This window comes from Phalacrocorax carbo, chromosome 12 (genome assembly GCF_963921805.1).
Source record: "Phalacrocorax carbo chromosome 12, bPhaCar2.1, whole genome shotgun sequence".
Lineage (NCBI taxonomy): Eukaryota > Metazoa > Chordata > Aves > Suliformes > Phalacrocoracidae > Phalacrocorax > Phalacrocorax carbo.
Window position 1 is genome coordinate 9,749,461 of NC_087524.1, and position 17,876 is coordinate 9,767,336.

The 17,876-nt window shown below is 39.1% G+C and overlaps 1 protein-coding gene across 3 annotated transcripts in view; it reads left to right on the top strand.

Moving 5' to 3' along the window:
• Positions 1–16,899, top strand: part of SLK (STE20 like kinase) — a 49,356-nt gene extending 32,457 nt beyond the window's left edge. Inside the window, exons 9-19 of one of the 3 annotated variants that reach the window (XM_064464089.1) lie at positions 357–1,772; positions 3,152–3,282; positions 3,543–3,666; positions 3,941–4,120; positions 6,159–6,251; positions 9,460–9,589; positions 9,837–9,961; positions 10,971–11,159; positions 12,359–12,484; positions 14,045–14,158; positions 14,772–16,899. In XM_064464089.1, the coding sequence (XP_064320159.1) occupies positions 357–1,772; positions 3,152–3,282; positions 3,543–3,666; positions 3,941–4,120; positions 6,159–6,251; positions 9,460–9,589; positions 9,837–9,961; positions 10,971–11,159; positions 12,359–12,484; positions 14,045–14,158; positions 14,772–14,918 (2,775 nt within the window). In that variant the 3' untranslated portion in view covers positions 14,919–16,899. The remainder of the gene's footprint in view (positions 1–356; positions 1,773–3,151; positions 3,283–3,542; positions 3,667–3,940; positions 4,121–6,158; positions 6,252–9,459; positions 9,590–9,836; positions 9,962–10,970; positions 11,160–12,358; positions 12,485–14,044; positions 14,159–14,771) is intronic. The other 2 variants (XM_064464090.1, XM_064464092.1) reach the window with 2 other exon arrangements.
• Positions 16,900–17,876: the final 977 nt, after the last annotated feature.

Here is a 17,876-nt window from a genome sequence, read left to right on the forward strand (position 1 = left end):
GGGAACTGAACTAATTAAAAAAAAAAAAAAAAAGCAACATAATTGGAAAAAGACTCTTGAAGGTTCTGTTAAGTGTGAGGCAGAGGGCTGATCATGATCCCTTTCCTTCAATCACAGTATATTTTATTAAATTATGAGAGATGGAAGAGGGTTCTTGTGAAACTGTTCTGTTCAGAGCCTGTCTGCCATTCCTGCACTTGTTCTGTGCTAATACAAAGTGAAGTGCTCTGAGATTATCAAATTCATATAACTCTGCCTGTAAAGACAATATTCATCTCTGCTCTGGTGTTCCTCAATAGAACTGTGCTTCAATTGTTAGAAAATGTTTAAATCTTCTTCTTCCTTTAATTTTTTAGCAGTTACCTGCAGACAAACGTGCATCCTCTGACCTTAGTATTGCCAGCTCTGAAGAGGATAAACTTTCGCAGAATGCTGCTGTTCTGGAATCTCTTTCTGAGAAAACAGAAAGCAATGCAATTGAGGACAAAGCCAGCACTATATTTCCAGATGACAGAACCACTGGAGATGAATCTGAGGACATTAAGTTTAGGAAAATTGCTGATAACGTATGTGATACTACTGTTGGTGATGTGGAAGTGCAGAATGGTTCTGTGCCAACTGGTGAAGATGAGCAAGGCAAAATAATGCCAGCTGGAAAGAATACAGAAAGCCTGGAAAAACAACTTGAAGAAATGGAACCCCAGAAAGGAGGGAAAGAACTTGATGTGGTAGCAAATTCAGAAATAAAGAATGAACCCAACCTAAAAATAGAGAAAGAAAATGTAATGGGAAATGACAAGACAGAAGATAATAAACTGAAAATAGTACCTACAACTGAAAGTAGTGTAGAAACTGAAGAAGCCATTTCTAAGGAAACTGGTGAAAAAGAAGAGAATCACAGAACAGATCTCTCAGAAAGTAAGGAAGAAAAGATCCCCGCAGAAAATACCACAGAACGAAAGAAAGATAAAGATGAAGGTCAGAAAGAGGTGATAGACACCACTACAGAAACTCTGCCTAATGCTGCCGATGAAGTGGCTGATGAAGAAAAGGAACTAATAAAGCAGGGAATTGACATTAAGGAGATAGGTGGTATTGCTGAAACACAGATCAGTGATGGAGAGAAAATACCTGGGATGAAGGATAAGCCAGTGGAAAGTCAGGCTAAGCAGGTCCATGAGATTATCAGCTCTGAAGAAACTCTATCGGAAACCCAAGATAAAGCGATCGAAGTAGACAAGAAAGTGGCAGAAAGTGAAAATGAGGATATATGTAATATAAGCAGCATGGAGGAAACAGAGATCAAAGACTCTGGAAAAGACAACGTAGACCAGAAGGCAATACAGAGCAAGCCTGAGGGTATTTCTGATAAAGTGGTGGATAAACAAACCCATATGGACCAAAATTCAGAGGAGCACAGACCTGAGAATATCCAGGAAAACAATATTCAGATAGACAAAGAAGATTCCGAAGTTACTTCTGATGAAATGATGAAGAATAAGCTTCAAGATATTGTCAGTGAACAAGCTGATGACTCCGAAGTCACTCCAGTCCCCAGTATTAGTATTAGCACTGAAGAAAATGAGGACAAAGTCAAAACAGATAATCAAGACAATACTGAAACTTTACAGCAGCTAGAATCGGAGAATTTGAAGGAAAATGATGCAGATTCAGGCACTGGTTCTACAGCTGATAACAGCAGCATTGATTTGAACTTGTCAATTTCTAGTTTCCTTAGTAAAAACAAAGAGACAGGATCAATATCTTTACAGGTAAGTATAAGCAATCATGTATTTTAATATAACCCTAAAATTTAACCCAAGTTTAACCTTTGCAACAGACAAAATTATTGAGTGAGAAACTAGTATGACCGTCTGGAATGTAAAACTTTGTAGAAACGGAAGTATTCTAAATTGCACATTCTGAAAACATCTGGATTTTGTGCAGTTGTGCGGCAAAGCTAGAAGCTACAGAGCTGCTAATTATTTTCTTATTTTATTGCATAATTGTGTTTATAAAACGTAGACTAGCATACAACAGGAAGTCTAACAATATTAAAGGTGAAGATTTGTGAATCTGATTGAACTATTTGAATAGTTCAGACCTGATATTCGAGAAGACTAGTTCAATGCCATACTGCACGGACTCCCTGTTTAGCAGGACAGATCTCTTAAAACATCTAATCTTCCATCTTCTGTCTCACTGTTTAGATTTAGAAGATGTAAAGCAGACGGTCTCTCAGGTTTGTTTATTCCGAGCACTGTACTCCTGTGGTTGTACTATATCAGAGCAATTATGCCAGTATGAATGAGCTTATTCAGAGGAAGCACATTCCAGATTATGAACGTTATTTATATCTTATTACTAATGTGATTATCGCCATAAGAGGATGGTAACTGTGTAACCAGGGGTTTGGAGGAAAAAAAAAAACAAACCCAAGAAACAAAAAAAGTCAAACAAAAGATCATAACCTGGCACAGCAGCGCCAAGCATGACCGCAGGGTGTTCGCAGTAGCCCTCACGCAGCGGAGAGACAGTTTCAGCTGGGGTCTCTCTTGTAGTGAAACAACAGCAGCTCTGAGAAGTCAGATTTCTCCAGTTCTGTTGGCAGTATCATCACATGATTTTTGACTAATATATGTGAATAAAAAAAAAAACCAACACCAAAACAAATGCGATCATTTAATTTGTTTCCAAAGCAGAAGTACCTGCATGAGCAAATTCCTATTCTGTTTCAGTGCTGTTTTTCAGAATTAAATATCTTTTTTGGTGACTGAGAAGATTATGGTCAAAGGGAAACTGCAATTGTCTGCAGCTTTTGAAAATAAAACTGCATCAGTTCTGTTCAGGGTTTATCTAGAGGTTTTTTCCCCCCTCTGGCAATGTAGATGATCAATAATTGCAGTTTTCCTTTGCTGACTAGTGAAAGTTTTAGTATTCTGACTTTTCAGTACTTCTCAGTATTCTTATATTTTTCTCACAAATTTAAATTCTCACTTGATTAGCGAGGTACCTGATAAGCAAGAAGAACTCCTGATTACTCTACAGTAGGCCTTCACAGAAATATTTGAAGTAATTTAATATTATGAAAAAAAGATAAAAAGGATATAACTTAAATAAGTACAGAATAACTTGCCAATGCTTTATTCAGGAAACTAGACGACAGAAGAAAACTTTAAAGAAAACTCGGAAGTTTGTTGTTGATGGAGTAGAAGTGAGTGTAACCACATCAAAAATAGTTACTGAAAATGACTCAAAAAGTGAAGAAATGCGATTTCTACGGTAAGTGCTTCTAAAAGTAAAATTTACAAGAGATTAGCAGCGCTTTTTTTTCTCTTTGAATAAAAGATATTATTTCTGCAATATTTGGAAGATTAATTTCAATTATTTTGTTAGTTGAAAGGAACATAAAGTGTTTCTTAATAAGACAATCAATTCAAAACTAGTTTTGCTGGACCTAAGTTGTAGATGTCTTTTTTTGTCTTTTGTACTTTTCCACTTCCGTTTTCCCACCAATATTCAGTGTTCTTTTTCATTGTTAGACGTCAAGAGCTAAGAGAGCTAAGGCTTCTTCAGAAAGAGGAGCAGAGAGCCCAACAGCAGCTCAGTAATAAGCTTCTGCAGCAGCGAGAACAGATGTACAGACGTTTTGAACAGGAAATGACAGTGAGTTTCTGGATTTTGATGCTCTTAAAATATGACACCTTAACAGAGTAGGCAGAATACTACTAGCAGCAATCAGGTGTTTCCTTTTATGATGGCTATAGCTTAGTTTTCATTCTTGTTAATAAATGGCAATATTTTCCATTGTGGGGTGCCCAGCTTGTATGCTAGAACTCACCTGCCAGAGCAGTTCATCAAGGCCATCCTCTGCTGTGGTACAGCACTTCACTGAACAGAATTTAGTTTCCTAAAAAATGATGCCAAATCATTTTTACAGAGTAAAAAGCGACAATATGATCAAGAAATAGAAAATCTAGAAAAACAGCAGAAACAGACAATAGAGCGCTTGGAACAGGAACACACAAATCGTTTACGAGATGAAGCAAAACGCATCAAAGCAGAACAGGAGAAGGAATTGTCCAAATTCCAGAATGTGCTGAAGAACAAAAAAAAGGAGGTAAGAAACAATGATGATGATGCAGAAAATAAGGAGAACGGGCATAGCAAACATTTGAGATTAGCTCTCCCAGAAGCCTTGTCAACCTTGTGCTATACTGAGTTGTGGAAGGGTTACTAGCAGTCAGTATTATTTCTTTTGTTTTACTGCCCACAGGGAAATACAAGCAGCTAAGAGGAAAATTTAGGTACTGAATCTAGAAAACATCACCAAGTTAGAAGACTTCATTTTTCACAGGGTCTTTAATATTTTCTCTCAAAAATTAAACCAAGAAAAAGTATTTTCTTAAGGACAGTGAAAAATATTTGAGATTTCTACTTCAAACAAATCTAGCTATAGCTACTTAGGAAATACTTATAAAATCAGAATTTTGAAGAAAAGAATATTGTCTTGATTATTACTGAGGAGCACTTAAATTCCAGAGATTTTGTTGTTGTTGTTTGAGTAGTTTGTTAGATTTTTATTGAATGTGTGCTGCTGCTGTTTAGAATTTCTTTATATAAAGTGACAGCAGTTATATTGATTTAGTTTTTTAACTCAAAACGGAAAGCCAGGAGAGAAAAGTCTGGATAACCTAAAATCTTTTATGGTTAATTTCATGTGTGTGATACAGTTACGGCAAAATGAATGACATTTGGCACTGACACCTTACGCTGTTAATTTGCTTGCATTAGAGTAAGAGAAGGTGATGTGTTTCCATATGGATTTTGCATCTTAAAAGCTATTTTATTTCATTTTCAGATCAATTGTGTAGTGCTCGTTTGTATATAAATGGCTCTAGTGTCTGCTCTAATAGTTACTAGACTCACAGAGATTTCTTTAGAAATCTCTACTGTCCGTGCTTTTGCATAGAATGATCCTGTAGTACAAAAGTGCATTAAAAAATGTAAGTTGTATTCACATTGAACTATATGCCCATATGTAAATAACATTTTTTCTTCTTTTGTGGTGGTACCTCTTGCATTTTTGAGTCTCTCTATTTACTGGTGATTGGGTCCTACATGGGAAAGCGGGAAGAATTTTACGTATTGCTCTGAGCTAAAAGCAGTTCTTTCATGGAAACAGGAATAGCATGTGGTGATTTGGACTCTGTTTTCTGATGATGCTTCCACTATTAAACAAACAGGCATTTGTTTTTGGTTGCATAGTTTTGTATTTAAAGCTTAAGAAGGCCATTTACAGTTTGAAGGAAAACACAGCTGGTGCTCTAAAACTACCCATGCTGTATTGAAGTATGCAATGTTACCTTTTTTAATTCTTAAATAATTCTTTTATAATTCTTAAAAATAAAAGACATCAGCAACTTAACAGACTAATAGTTGATTTTGCCACGTTATATTTAGACTCCTTCTATTAATCTAGTCTAATTCACCTTGGACTGAAACATGCTTCATTCCAGCATACGTGTCATGAAAAGTTTCTTGAAAACATACTTAGTTATTGGTGGCTTTTGCTTTTAAATTCTTCAGAACCAAACGCTTACAACCAATTACTATTTTATTTCCTTGTTTGATTATTGTGAAGACATAACCTGTGTAGGTGCGATTTGTGGTTGGAGGTGCTAATAATGGCATCTTATAAATTCATCTTTGAGACAGTGTCAGAAATAGCTAGTTTTCAGTGGAAGTTATTTTAAACTTCCAACCATTTTTCACAGCTTCACTATGAGGTAAACGTACTCTGTAGTCCTTTTGCCATAGTGCTTCAAGAAGGTAACACTTTTGCAGGTGGTGGTTTTCTTAACTATTGACTGTTCTAGCTGCTGCGTGGAAATGCAGGCAAGAGACTGCCATTTCTGAGAGCACTGGGCAGCATCTGCTTGCAAAAAGAGGCTGTCCTATACCTCCTCTCTGCGCTGGGCTGGCATACATAAAGCACATATTGTTCCTTCTCTTTTCACTAACATCCCTGCCACTGAAGTAATGCACGCTTCCCAGTACCTCTAGTGCTTGACCTGCATGTCCTGTGTTCACAGTAATGCTTGCTGTGGGAAAAAGTGTTCTTTTCGCCACCTTCTGCATGCTTATATACACTGTAGGTTTTATGTGAAGTGGAGAAAGCACCAAAAGAGCTGAGAAAAGAGCTCATGAAACGCAAGAAAGAGGAGCTTGCACAAAGCCAGCATGCTCAGGTAACAACGGCAGCTTCAAGCTACTAAAATACAAAAGGCAGCAGTACTCACGCAGCTGATGATTTCACTTGTTGTTGTTGTTGAGTGAAACTAACCCTACATACTGCTCTCTTTCTTCAAGTACTCCCATATCACATCCCATAGAGTATACTGTGTAGATATGTAGGAGCGGCAGTTTCCAGGTTTGTGCTGTTAAGCTAACGTTTTTAATGCTGTACTGAAAAAGAACAGTATTTTTCTATGGCAGCTTTATTTACAGTACTTTTGTGAGTGGTAAGTACCCCATAGATCCATCAAATTATAGAGGTTACAGTCAGAAGTAAGTTCAGAGCAATATAAGTGCAGGGGAGGAAAATGTATATAATATGTAAGCTTGAGGCTTCTTGTTCATAGAAGCAGAACACATTAGGTAAAATTATTTAAATGTGCAAGCGTAGGTGTACGGGAACTTTACAAGACATCACCTATAATTTCATACCTTCAGACTCAATGCTTTTATATGACCCAGCTAGAAAGGGACCTAGTATTTTAGAAAGATCCTGGCTTTATGATGGCCACAGCTTGTAGAGAGTGAGTTTGCACCACAACAGAGTAGGTTTGGGTTGAGTAACTCAAAGATTAAATGTTTATGTGAGTGCCTTAGAGAAAAATAATAGCAACTTTATTTGATTACATGTTTAATTCAAGGGGGAATTTCAGGGTAGAATGTGATTGAGTTGCAGCGCTCTCCCCATACCAAGGATTTGTGTGTCTGAACTTTTTAAGGAAACAATTAAAAACCTAAATTTTCTTACTGTTTGTAGTAGCTTAGTTTCCTTCCATTGCTGGTTTCAATTTGTTGAAGTAAGAGAGGTGAAATATCCTTACTTGGAATGATAAGTACTAGACAAGGTGCAGGTGTTTAGTTTTAGAATATCTAGAACTTCTGTCAGTGACTACTGATTTGTGTGATTAGCCTTGACATTTTAGGTGTGTGTTACTAACATACAGAAGATGTCATTTCTTCTTTTTTTTTTTAAGAACAGAATTACATTTCATTATATTCTGACATAGGAAGTACATTGTCCCCCACAGGGCGTTGCTCAGGTCATGATTCAGTCTTTTCAGTTGTCTTCATGTACACTTTTCAACGCACAAATGCAGGATGTAAGTCTTAAAATGCAAAACAACAAAAGTTTTATTTCCCTCATTTTCCAGATGTGTGTTTTCTCTTCTCCTTCTGCTCATATGTGCTGATCAATGTCACTACTGTCTCCAAACTAGTTAGCACAAATTTGTGTAATTATGCACTATTTGTAATAAAAAAAAGATAAAAATTACAGAGGTTATTAGCCCTGGACACTGAAGTTTCACACAGAGGCAGTATAATACTGTTCTCTGGTGTTCATTATTTGTTCAGCACATGTGAGAAACCATGTGTGACTTCTGTGCTGTGTGTGCAGTGAAACTGTGTATTTTAGAGATACCTGAGATTATTTTAAGATACTTATTGGGCAAAACCAAGTGGTAATTTTAAGAAGGTGGACTGTCATGCACTGTCTGCCTTTTAACCATCCAACGTGTTCTTTGGTAAAGTCCGTGACCTTTATTATACATGATGCTTGAGTAGATGTGGGAAGTGGAAAGTCCAGAGTGTTTTCTGAGACTGCCTAGTTTATCTTATAGGCTGGCGATTATAAAAACTTATTAAGATTTACCACATAGAGAGAGCAGCAATGATATTTAAATGATTGAGTAAAGCTCAAGCATGATTGCTTTTTGACCGTGACTACACAAGAACAGCTTTTAATCTAGAAAGTGAACGTATTTTTCATCACTCCATCTATTTGATTAGGTATGTCTGACTGAATTTGCAGGCGTGGCCTTCCAGTTCTTTTTGTACCCTCAGGTCTGTCACTGTCAGAACTTTGCACCAACTTACTCCACCTCTGGTCTTCTGTTACCTGTCTAAGTGTGACCCTGCTGTCCCCTGGGAGAGATGAAGGCCTCACCTATTAATAACTTTCTGTGAAGGTGAAAACCAGGATTCTCCTGGTCATAATAAAAAGGTGTTTTAACGAACACTTAACTCCATCTGTTGCTGACAACCCTATCAGCAAGTAACATAGGTTCAGTAAAAAAATAAAAATACATAGCTCAGAGACTCTTCCACTGATCATCTGCCTCCCAGTGCTGTTTTCCTGCCTCATGCCACCTCCCTTCCAATAGGACCATCTTTAACGTTGCTTTGTTATGTGTAACAGCAAATGCTTCAGCTGCCCACCTTGGCTCTGACAGGACGCTGCCATCATCCTTTCTTTTGACCCTTATATCATGGTCGAAACACCCGCTTTAATTTCTTGTTCTTAAAGAGCGTGTGTGTGTGCATGCTTGCATGCTTGTAGATGCTTTTTTTGTTTGTTTGGTTGGTTGGTTAGTGGTTTGGCTTTTTTTTAAATGATAGTTGCAAGGAAGAAAGGCAACAGTATGGTCTTGGGGCATGGGAGGGGTATTCTTACTACTGCCTGCTTCTCATGGCGTGATGCAACAGAGTGCTACACCCTGGATAACGGGAAGATGCAGGTGACATGGAGACTGCATCAGGCAGGTGGCAAGTGGCTTTGTGAGGAGCCAGCTCAGCTCTGGAGTGACAAGCTCCCAAGTCCTGCAGAATGCAGTTCCTGCAAAAGCCATTGGGTGTCTTCACTGCAGCCTTGTAGAACTTCCAACCTCAATATCTTTGCGTTGATGGCAAGATAAACCACTTGAGATTGACACACAAATCTGAAACCCAACGCTGTAAATAAATAGGCTTTAACTAATCATCCAAAGCAAAATAACCACACATACTTCTATTTTCTTACATCCATGAGTAATTAACCCTCGATATGATATCAACTTTATCTTGAGTACTTGTCTTTGCTAGCTTTGAACCTGCAGCTTGTTTTGAGGAGAGACAAGAGACAGAATGAATTGCAGATTGCTGGCTAGTTTGTTGCCTTTGGTCTCATTTCTGAAGGTATTATTTAAACATTAAATAGACTCTTACCTACTCTCCACGTAGAAAATACAAGAGATGCATAACTTTATAGCTGAGGCATGTTAGCTCAAATTTTCATAGATGTATTTGTTCTCATATATAGCTAATTCTGTGACAGCTGGGAGTTTCATTAAAATGTAACGTGGTTAGAAGAACACAACTTGATTTACTTCTGTTGGTTTTTACCAGGAGCAGGAATTTGTGCAGAAACAGCAGCAAGAACTGGATGCATCTCTGAAGAAAATTATTCAGCAGCAGAAGACAGAACTAGCCACTATTGAACGAGATTTCCTCAACAACAAACAGCAGCTCATGAGAGGTACCCAGCATCAGACTCTCAGTTTTAAACCAGACAGATGTGTTGTATTTTAATAAAACAATAGTCTGTCTCAAATTTATGAAATCGAAGACCTTCATGACTAATCTGGAACTGTAACAAAAACATTTGCTATGGAATAGCATTTGTTCTTAAAATGCACTTGTAGGCCACTTCTAAACATAGACTACTGGGTAGATTAGAAAGTATTGTATTGTACTTTCTGAACCAGCCTTCCTCTTCTTTCCAGCTCGCGAAGCTGCAATCTGGGAGCTGGAAGAGCGACATCTACAAGAGAAACACCAGCTCCTCAAACAGCAGCTCAAAGATCAGTACTTCATGCAGAGACACCAGCTGCTTAAGAGGCACGAGAAGGTTAGTGTTGAGCTTGACACTTTCTTTTGTGTATTGTAATACCTGTGGCTTTTTTATCAAGTAGTCTTATGATCTCTGCTGGTAGCTGCTTGCTTGCACAGGCAAGACCCGCACAGGTATTTTGAAGCTGTGTATGTTCTGTTGAAATAACAAAATCTTAATCATCTTACTTCAATAACTTAGTAATATGTTGAAGTATAAGTGGTCATATTTTTCCCTTTTGATTCTTAAAAACAAACAAGCAAAAAACCCAACAAAAACCAAACCCAACCACAATTTCAGCCTTTGTCTTCTAAAAATACCAAATTCTCCTTATACATCAAAACCATCTTTGGCTTGTGTTTAAATAGATCTACTCGTTAATAAATGATCCTGGAATTAAATGAGCAGAATGAACTGAATTAGCATTTAGGCAAGTAGCTGGCAACTGTCTCTTTATAGCTAAATCCTATGAAAGCCCAGAAGAAAACACTTATTTTCCACAAGGCATTTTGGTTTTTATAGAATGCACTAAACAGAGTAGTTCAGCTTTTGAAAATGTCAACCCAATAGAGAGATATTACAGGATCTCCTTGGTGACCGGAGCGCAAGCAGCCTCCACTGAAGGCTCGTTTCTGTACGGTTTGGTTTATCCCCATGACGGCTGTTGCTTTCACCAGCTTTTGCAACAGACTGACCCTTCACAGCTCAGTAGGGGAAGTTCAGTTGCACAAAAGTTCCTCCCTTTGAATAACATAGACTTTTAAAAATGCAGTTCTGAAGTTGAACAACCACTGGTAAAATGTATTCATATTCATTAGAGCGTTGGAGAATTTAATCTGGGCTGGGCATGATCCAGAGCTCTCTGGAATAAGTAGAAGACCCCCTCCTCCCCATTGGTATCACTAGGGCTGATACTGGTTTCTTTTGAAGGAAGCTGACTCAAACCGCATGCTTATTGGTGGAATGAGATGCAAATATTCTAACATAATAGTTACTCTGAAACGTTTCCATATGGTTAACATTTTAGGAAACAGAACAAATGCAGAGATATAATCAACGCCTTATCGAGGAGTTAAAAAACAAGCAAACTCAGGAAAGAGCAAGGCTGCCTAAAATCCAGCGAAGTGAAGCAAAGACTCGAATGGCTATGTTTAAGAAAAGTTTGAGAATCAATTCATTGGCCTCTCCAGACCAAGATCGTGAAAAAATTAAGCAGGTAATTAATAAAAACGGTTTTAATAGTGTAAACGCTTAATGTGATGTAAATGTGAGGATGGGGTAGAGTGCACACTCAGCAAGTTCACAGATGGCACAAAACTGGGTTGATGTGCTGGACGAGGTCAGAGAAAGTCATCCTTCCCCTCTGCACTGGTGAGGGACATCTGGAGTGCTGGGGCCAGGCCGGGGCTCCCCAGTACACGACAGACATGGATTTACTGGAGCGGGTCCCATGAAGGACCTTGAAGATGACTGAGGGACTGGTGGGTCTTGTTATAGGAGGAGAGGCCGAATAGCTGGGACACTTCAGCCTGGAGAGGAGAAGGCTCAGGAGGATCTTACCTGTGTGCCATGGATATGGCACGGGCTTGTGGATCCCTGTACCCAGCGGGAGGGAGTAAAGAAGGTGGAGCCACACTCTCCTCAGTGGTGCCCAGTGACAGGATGAGAGGCAGTGGGCACAATTCAACTACAGAAAATCCAACTTCAACATAAGAGAACACTTTTTTTAGTGTGAGGATGGTCAGACATTGGAACAGACTGCCCAGAGAAGTTGTGGAGATACTCAGAACCCAGCTGGACACAGTCTTGTGCAGCCTGCTCTGGTGACCCTGCGTTGAGCAAGGGAGATGATCTTTGCATGTCCCTTCCAACCTCAACAGTTGGTTGATTCTGTAAAATATTTTTAAGAATATTGGATTTTTGTGAGGTTTTGAACTGAAACTGTAGGTTTTTCTTCAAAAGGGAACATTGTGAAGAGGTTTAGAGATTTCCTTTGTACTGATGCACAAAAGTCCCAAATCATGGTTTCATATGGTGAGCACTGGAAGGATGAAAAATCTGGAAAATAGAGTCTCCTGTAGCTGTATAACACCAGCCTTAACCAACGCTTGTAGCAGCGCTGCTGTGTCACTTGGCTTCAGAGTGAGATAATTTCAGGAGTCTGGAAGTGAAATGTGCTGTGTTTTAAGGACAGAATAGAGTGCAGAGAGATGGAATGATAGACAAAACTGTGAGGGTACTGTTGTAAGAATTTTAAAAGAGAAAGAATAAAGAAAATGCAGTTATTGTTTAAATCTCTTAAAACCATTCTTTTCAGTTTTGCTGTTACGTATTCATTCTGTTACGTACAGTTTTGACTCACGTAAAGTGCTGTATCTAGAGGCACAATATAAATTGCCTTCTTTTTAATTTTAGTTTGCGGTTCAAGAAGAAAAGAGACAGAAGAACGAGAGACTGGCTCAGCATCAGAAACACGAAAACCAAATGCGGGACCTTCAGTTGCAGTGCGAAGCAAACATCAGAGAACTGCATCAGTTACAGGTTAAAAATAGATTATATTAAATGAACGTTCGGTGGGAAGACTTGGGTTAATAACAGACGCAGATGAAGCAGAAACATCTTTTCCTTCATTTTTGCCAATTGGTGTAGGGTTTTTTTCCCAACTTTGCTTTCAAAGGCCTGCAGCAGACTGCTTAACCAGATTCATATGCTTACATCAGCTAACGAGAAGTCATTTTGCATGCAGGAAGAGCAGGACCCAGAAGCAGATGATATCTGTCAAGTTCCCAGTGCTATTTTCTGTAGGCAACATTTCCTTTTAATCTGATTTTGCTGAAATATCATTAATCAGAACAGAGGTAGGCAGCACCAGGCGTTACCCACAGGGCGTTTATAGCAATACACGGAATGAGGTGGTTTTTACAAGGTGCAGGCTGCTGGGTGTACGTGAGCTTCTGGAAGGTACTTTGAAGGAATTCCCTTCTTGCGATAAGGAACTCTATTTTGTCCCTTTTGATATGCATTTTGTAAAAGTTGTTGCTGTATACCAGAGGCCAGACCTCCTTTTCCACTAAATCTGCTTTTCCCTGTTTCAGGGACGCAGGGGAGGTTGAAAGCATTAAAAGATCACCTGGCAATAACCTTTGCATAGAGAAATCTTCCAACAGCCAATGAAGCTAGTTGCGCTCTATTCACTTTCTTACATCCTGCAGAAACAGTCCCTGACTGTGCCACTAATACGCCTCGGTAAATCCCCAAGTACCGTGAGAGTCTCGCGGGAGATTCAGCTCAAGGAAGATTGAGCAGATTAGGGCTACTCTGAGCTTCGCCGAGAAAAACTGGCCCCTAGCTGTACGCGGCTCTAGCCAAGTGCTTGTCCTTTTCATTCCTGCTGTTTTGTACTCTGCATCAGACCCAGCTGGGAGTGGAACCCTAGGCACAAGATCATGGGGTTTAGAGACTGCCATTGCCAACTGCTTTTAAAAATCAAAGATTTGATGTAGCCAAATGCTTAATTTTTTTTCTTACCATGCTTCAGATGTCCTCTGAAAGTTAAGCAGATGCATGTGTACCTTACTGAGAGGAACGTGAAGCTGATGCGTGGTTTGGTTATCCTTTTCCTTTTTCTAGGGCAATTCTGAGGCTGGTTCTGCAGGCGCGCTTCTCTCCTCCCTAGGCCCCGTTTGTTAGTCTCAGCTCCTTGGCACCAAAAGCCGAAATATTTCCAAAAAACAACCTCCTTTTTAACGTAATTGACTTTAATAAATGATGCAAGCTATCTTTAGAAAGCAAAGCAGAAATGCTGTATGACCTTGAAAAGCATTATTAGGCAGTGAAACAGTTCTGAGTAGCGCTGTCAGCAGCTGCCCTAACGATACTCAGCGGTGTATTTGGATTTACAAGTATTTCTTATCTCAGTTGGGAAGATGAGCTTTTGATAATGCAGCCTCGTAACATACTTCTATCTTGTAATTATTCACGTCACTGTTTACATGGAATAAGCTAATTAAAAGGGATTAGGGCAACATATGTCACTGTACAAATGTCGAGTTACCTAATCTGAATTAGTTTTACATAAGGATTATCTTTATCTGTTTTAAGAATGAAAAATGCCATCTACTGGTTGAGCATGAGACCCAGAAGCTAAAAGAGCTAGATGAAGAACACAGCCAAGAACTGAAGGAATGGAGAGAGAAACTGAGACCAAGAAAAAAGGTAAATCGGAGCAGTTTATGAATCAGAAAATAATCAAGAGTTGGATCTAGCAAATACAGACAATACAAAAAGTATCGCAGAGGAGGAGAATCCAGCTACTGCACAAAACTGCTATAGTTCACTGAATAATAAAAGATGTTAAAAAAACGTGCAAAAGCCGAACAAAGGGCGTGTGCAACGTAAAAGGCTTGTTTGTTACCAGCCTCTTACGGCGTTCCCTCTTGCAGCGCCTGTGTGTATATTTGCATGTCAAACTTCTTAGCTGGAGGTGAATCTGATTTTGGGGAAGTATTTCAGAAGCCAGTAGGTTACCACAAAAATTGAGTGTGAAATAACAGATAAGAGATGGGGGAGGGTGGGTTTGGGTTTTATATTTTATTTTTAAAAGGCAAGTACTAGATTTTCACATGGTTCAGAGAGTAGCCTACGGGCGCACGATGTTCTTGGCTTGCTCTGTCTTGGCTGTCTTGTAACTTCGTAATTGCTAGGTGATTTTATTTATTTTTTTGCGATGGTGTGTGAAGTTACGATGTTACATCAGACAATACGTCACCGGTATAATGGGTTTCTTGTACTTTGCTTTAATCCTGAGACAATCTGATTTTGGTTTTAGACGCTGGAAGAAGAATTTGCCAGAAAACTGCAGGAACAGGAAGTTTTCTTTAAAATGACTGGAGAATCAGAATGCCTTAACCCTTCAACACAAAGCCGGATTTCCAAATTCTATCCAATCCCCAGCCTTCACTCCACTGGGTCGTAACTCTGGGAACCGCTGTAGGTTTTTTCATATTTGGAATTCTTCATCCTCCTCGTCTAACCTGACTCGATCTGCAGTGAACATCAACGGACCTAGCGCTTTCTGTTTTCAGTGGAGACAATCAGTGTCATGATCAGTTTCTTTACTTCTCAGAGTGGAAGAAAAGAAAAAGGTGTCGGTGTATAATGGTAATGTTATGTCCTTTGAGAATGGGGAGGGGTTATCTCAGTTTCAAAAAGTCTATCGATGGTTTTGACTTTAAGCCTAAAATATTAATTATACTCCTTCTGGTCACAAAAAAAATGGTTTCTCATGTGAACATTTAAATGGTGTAATATTACTTCTGCTACTGTGTTTTTAAGTGTCTCATTTCTCCACAAGAGAACTCCACAACTCAAACTGCCACGAGAGGTTTAAAATGTTATAATGTCGAGCAGTGTCTTCATAGCAAGGACTGAAACTAATTACTCAGAACATGCCAATAATCAGAGAAATAAACCCTTATGTTTAAAAACGATTGGTGAAAGCAAAAGCCTTTGTGACTTCTTTAAAAAGAAACCTCTGGCATAAATTAAACTGAGCTGATCTCCAGGACATATTTTGTCCATTAGTTCCGCAATGAAATGGGGTGCTAGTTTAATTAATACAGTGCCTGAAACTCTTAGATATGCTAATCCTGGCAACAGGGTAGTGCTTTGTCATTTAAAAAAACAAAACTCCTTAGCACTGTTGTTACTGTACGAAACAGGAGATGTCTTGCTGCTACTGCCATTTTTGTTGTAAATCCTCACCCTGAAATATTTTGCACTAAAATATGTAAAGGTGAAAGAAATGCTAACTTTAAAATGCACAGTTTATTATTTTCCTTAGCTATTACAGGTGGTTTGTTCTACAAATTGAAAAGCTGTAGAACGTATTTTTAGAAAGCGGTGTGCGAAGTGCACGAGGTTTCTCTAACTGTACCGGCATGGGTAGAGCCATTTTTCTGTTCTTACCAAAGCCTGTTCATTCAAACTCCATCAGAAAAGTGGAGGCGGAGGGTCATATTTATAAATAACCGTGGCTAAAGTCCGATTTGATTAGAAGTGTTAGATTTGAGGTTTTTTAGTTTAGTCATTTTATTTGATAGAAAGATTTAAGTTAAATATATAGACAAACTCCTTTACGAAGCTCGGTTTTTTGCTTTTGTGTTGCCACGTACTAACATAGCCAGTTTTTATTTTTCAGGTTTGTAGGTGTACAATAAGTTATTTACCTGACTGATCTGCAGTGGAAAAGATCTGAAATGTTTCTCACGTAGCTGGTAGGGAAATACATCTGTATTTGGTCACTTCTACTGCACTCCTTTTGCTGGTCAGAGTGCGAGTCATATCAAGACAGTATTATAAGCTGTACTTTGGTATGCGGGAGCTCGATTTGTAAAATAGTATTTGCTTTCTGTCGTTCGAGGCCTGACTTTCGAGTCTGGGTATCAGCTGTACGCGCTTTGTGTTGCTATAGCTTGCGTTAAATGTGCGATGCCGAACACGACGTGATGTTCATTTCATGGGAACAGCACTGGTGCATGCGGATGAACTCGTAAATTAACGTAGGACTTTAATCGGACGTGGTTGAAATCTTGGATGCTGAAATCCTTGGACGTTGAACCGCTACCTTCTCAATGACAACACTTAAAACTTACAGCACAGTAAAAAAAAATAATTGGAAAATGCATGTTTTAATTTAAATTTTGTAACTTTTTGATAGCATAATTACTTTCATAGCTAGCCTTAATTTCTGGCATTTTATTATATAAATGTGTATTGTGTACTGTTGTAAATTCACATACCATATCTCTAGAATGTTATCTGTTGCTAAATGCAAAGTTCTTTAAATTGTTTATTTAGTAGGGTGAAAAATGTCTCTGAAGGCCTCTTACTTTTCAAGCTCCACCATCATAAATTGGCTGTTACTAAAATAACATTAAATAATCTTCATCTCCATATTTAACATAATTTGTTTGCAATTTCGTACGACGCAGGCTCAGCGCCTCACTCGGAGCAGGCAGGGCAGGCAGATTTCCCCTTCTGGATTCTCTCTACCTTCATCCACGTTAAATCCTCGGTGGGAAATGTTAATCTTCTCCTTACGCTTTTGGCAGTTTCAGTGATAACTTGCTAATCTGTGTTGGCATACCGTTCACCTCTGCCTAAATCTTCTAAATCTTTCATTTGAAAGTCCTCTCCGCGGAAGCCCCTGCGATCTGATCGCGCTGTAAATTGTGCAGATCAGGAAGTGAGTGCTGCGGTGGAGGGAGGGATCGGATGCAGCGACTGAAAGCTTGGCAGTCTTTGGTCAGGCCTCCGGGTGTGGAGCCCTGTTGCGCGGGTGCAGCCTTATGAACTGTGCTGGGGATTGATGTCTAGCATGAAAATATGTTTTTCTGGTGGATAACAGGAATGAACGTGGGTACTCACACCTTTGGGCTGGTAAAATTAAGTATTGCAGAACACGAAAGAGGAGGTGTACCATAGTGCATCAATGCCAGAAAATTAAATTCAAATGAATTTAGTCTCACGTAGGCCTGGAAGATAGGCCTCCCGAGACAGAAAATCCAGTCTCTACTGTCACATGTCACATCCTTTTATTGAGAGTTAGAAGCTCCATCTCCAAGGTAGTTCAATGTATTTTCTGTTGCCAAAACAACGTACTTCCTTACTGAGTGTTTGGCAGGTCTCGTTTTCCCCACACGCCCTTCAGAAGACGACCACAAACCAGTATTTGCGCACCTTTGTGTTTTACTACGTCATAAATACCGTCCACAGGAAAATGAACAAAGGCAATAAAATCCATGAATTGCACTGCGATATATTGGTTCTCGTCTGGTATTTACAGCCAGTTCTCACAGAAATCCCTGCCTGCAGGCACGCGGCCTTTGATAGATTCGGGCCTCACAGCTTGTTCTTCCTGAGCTCTGCAAGC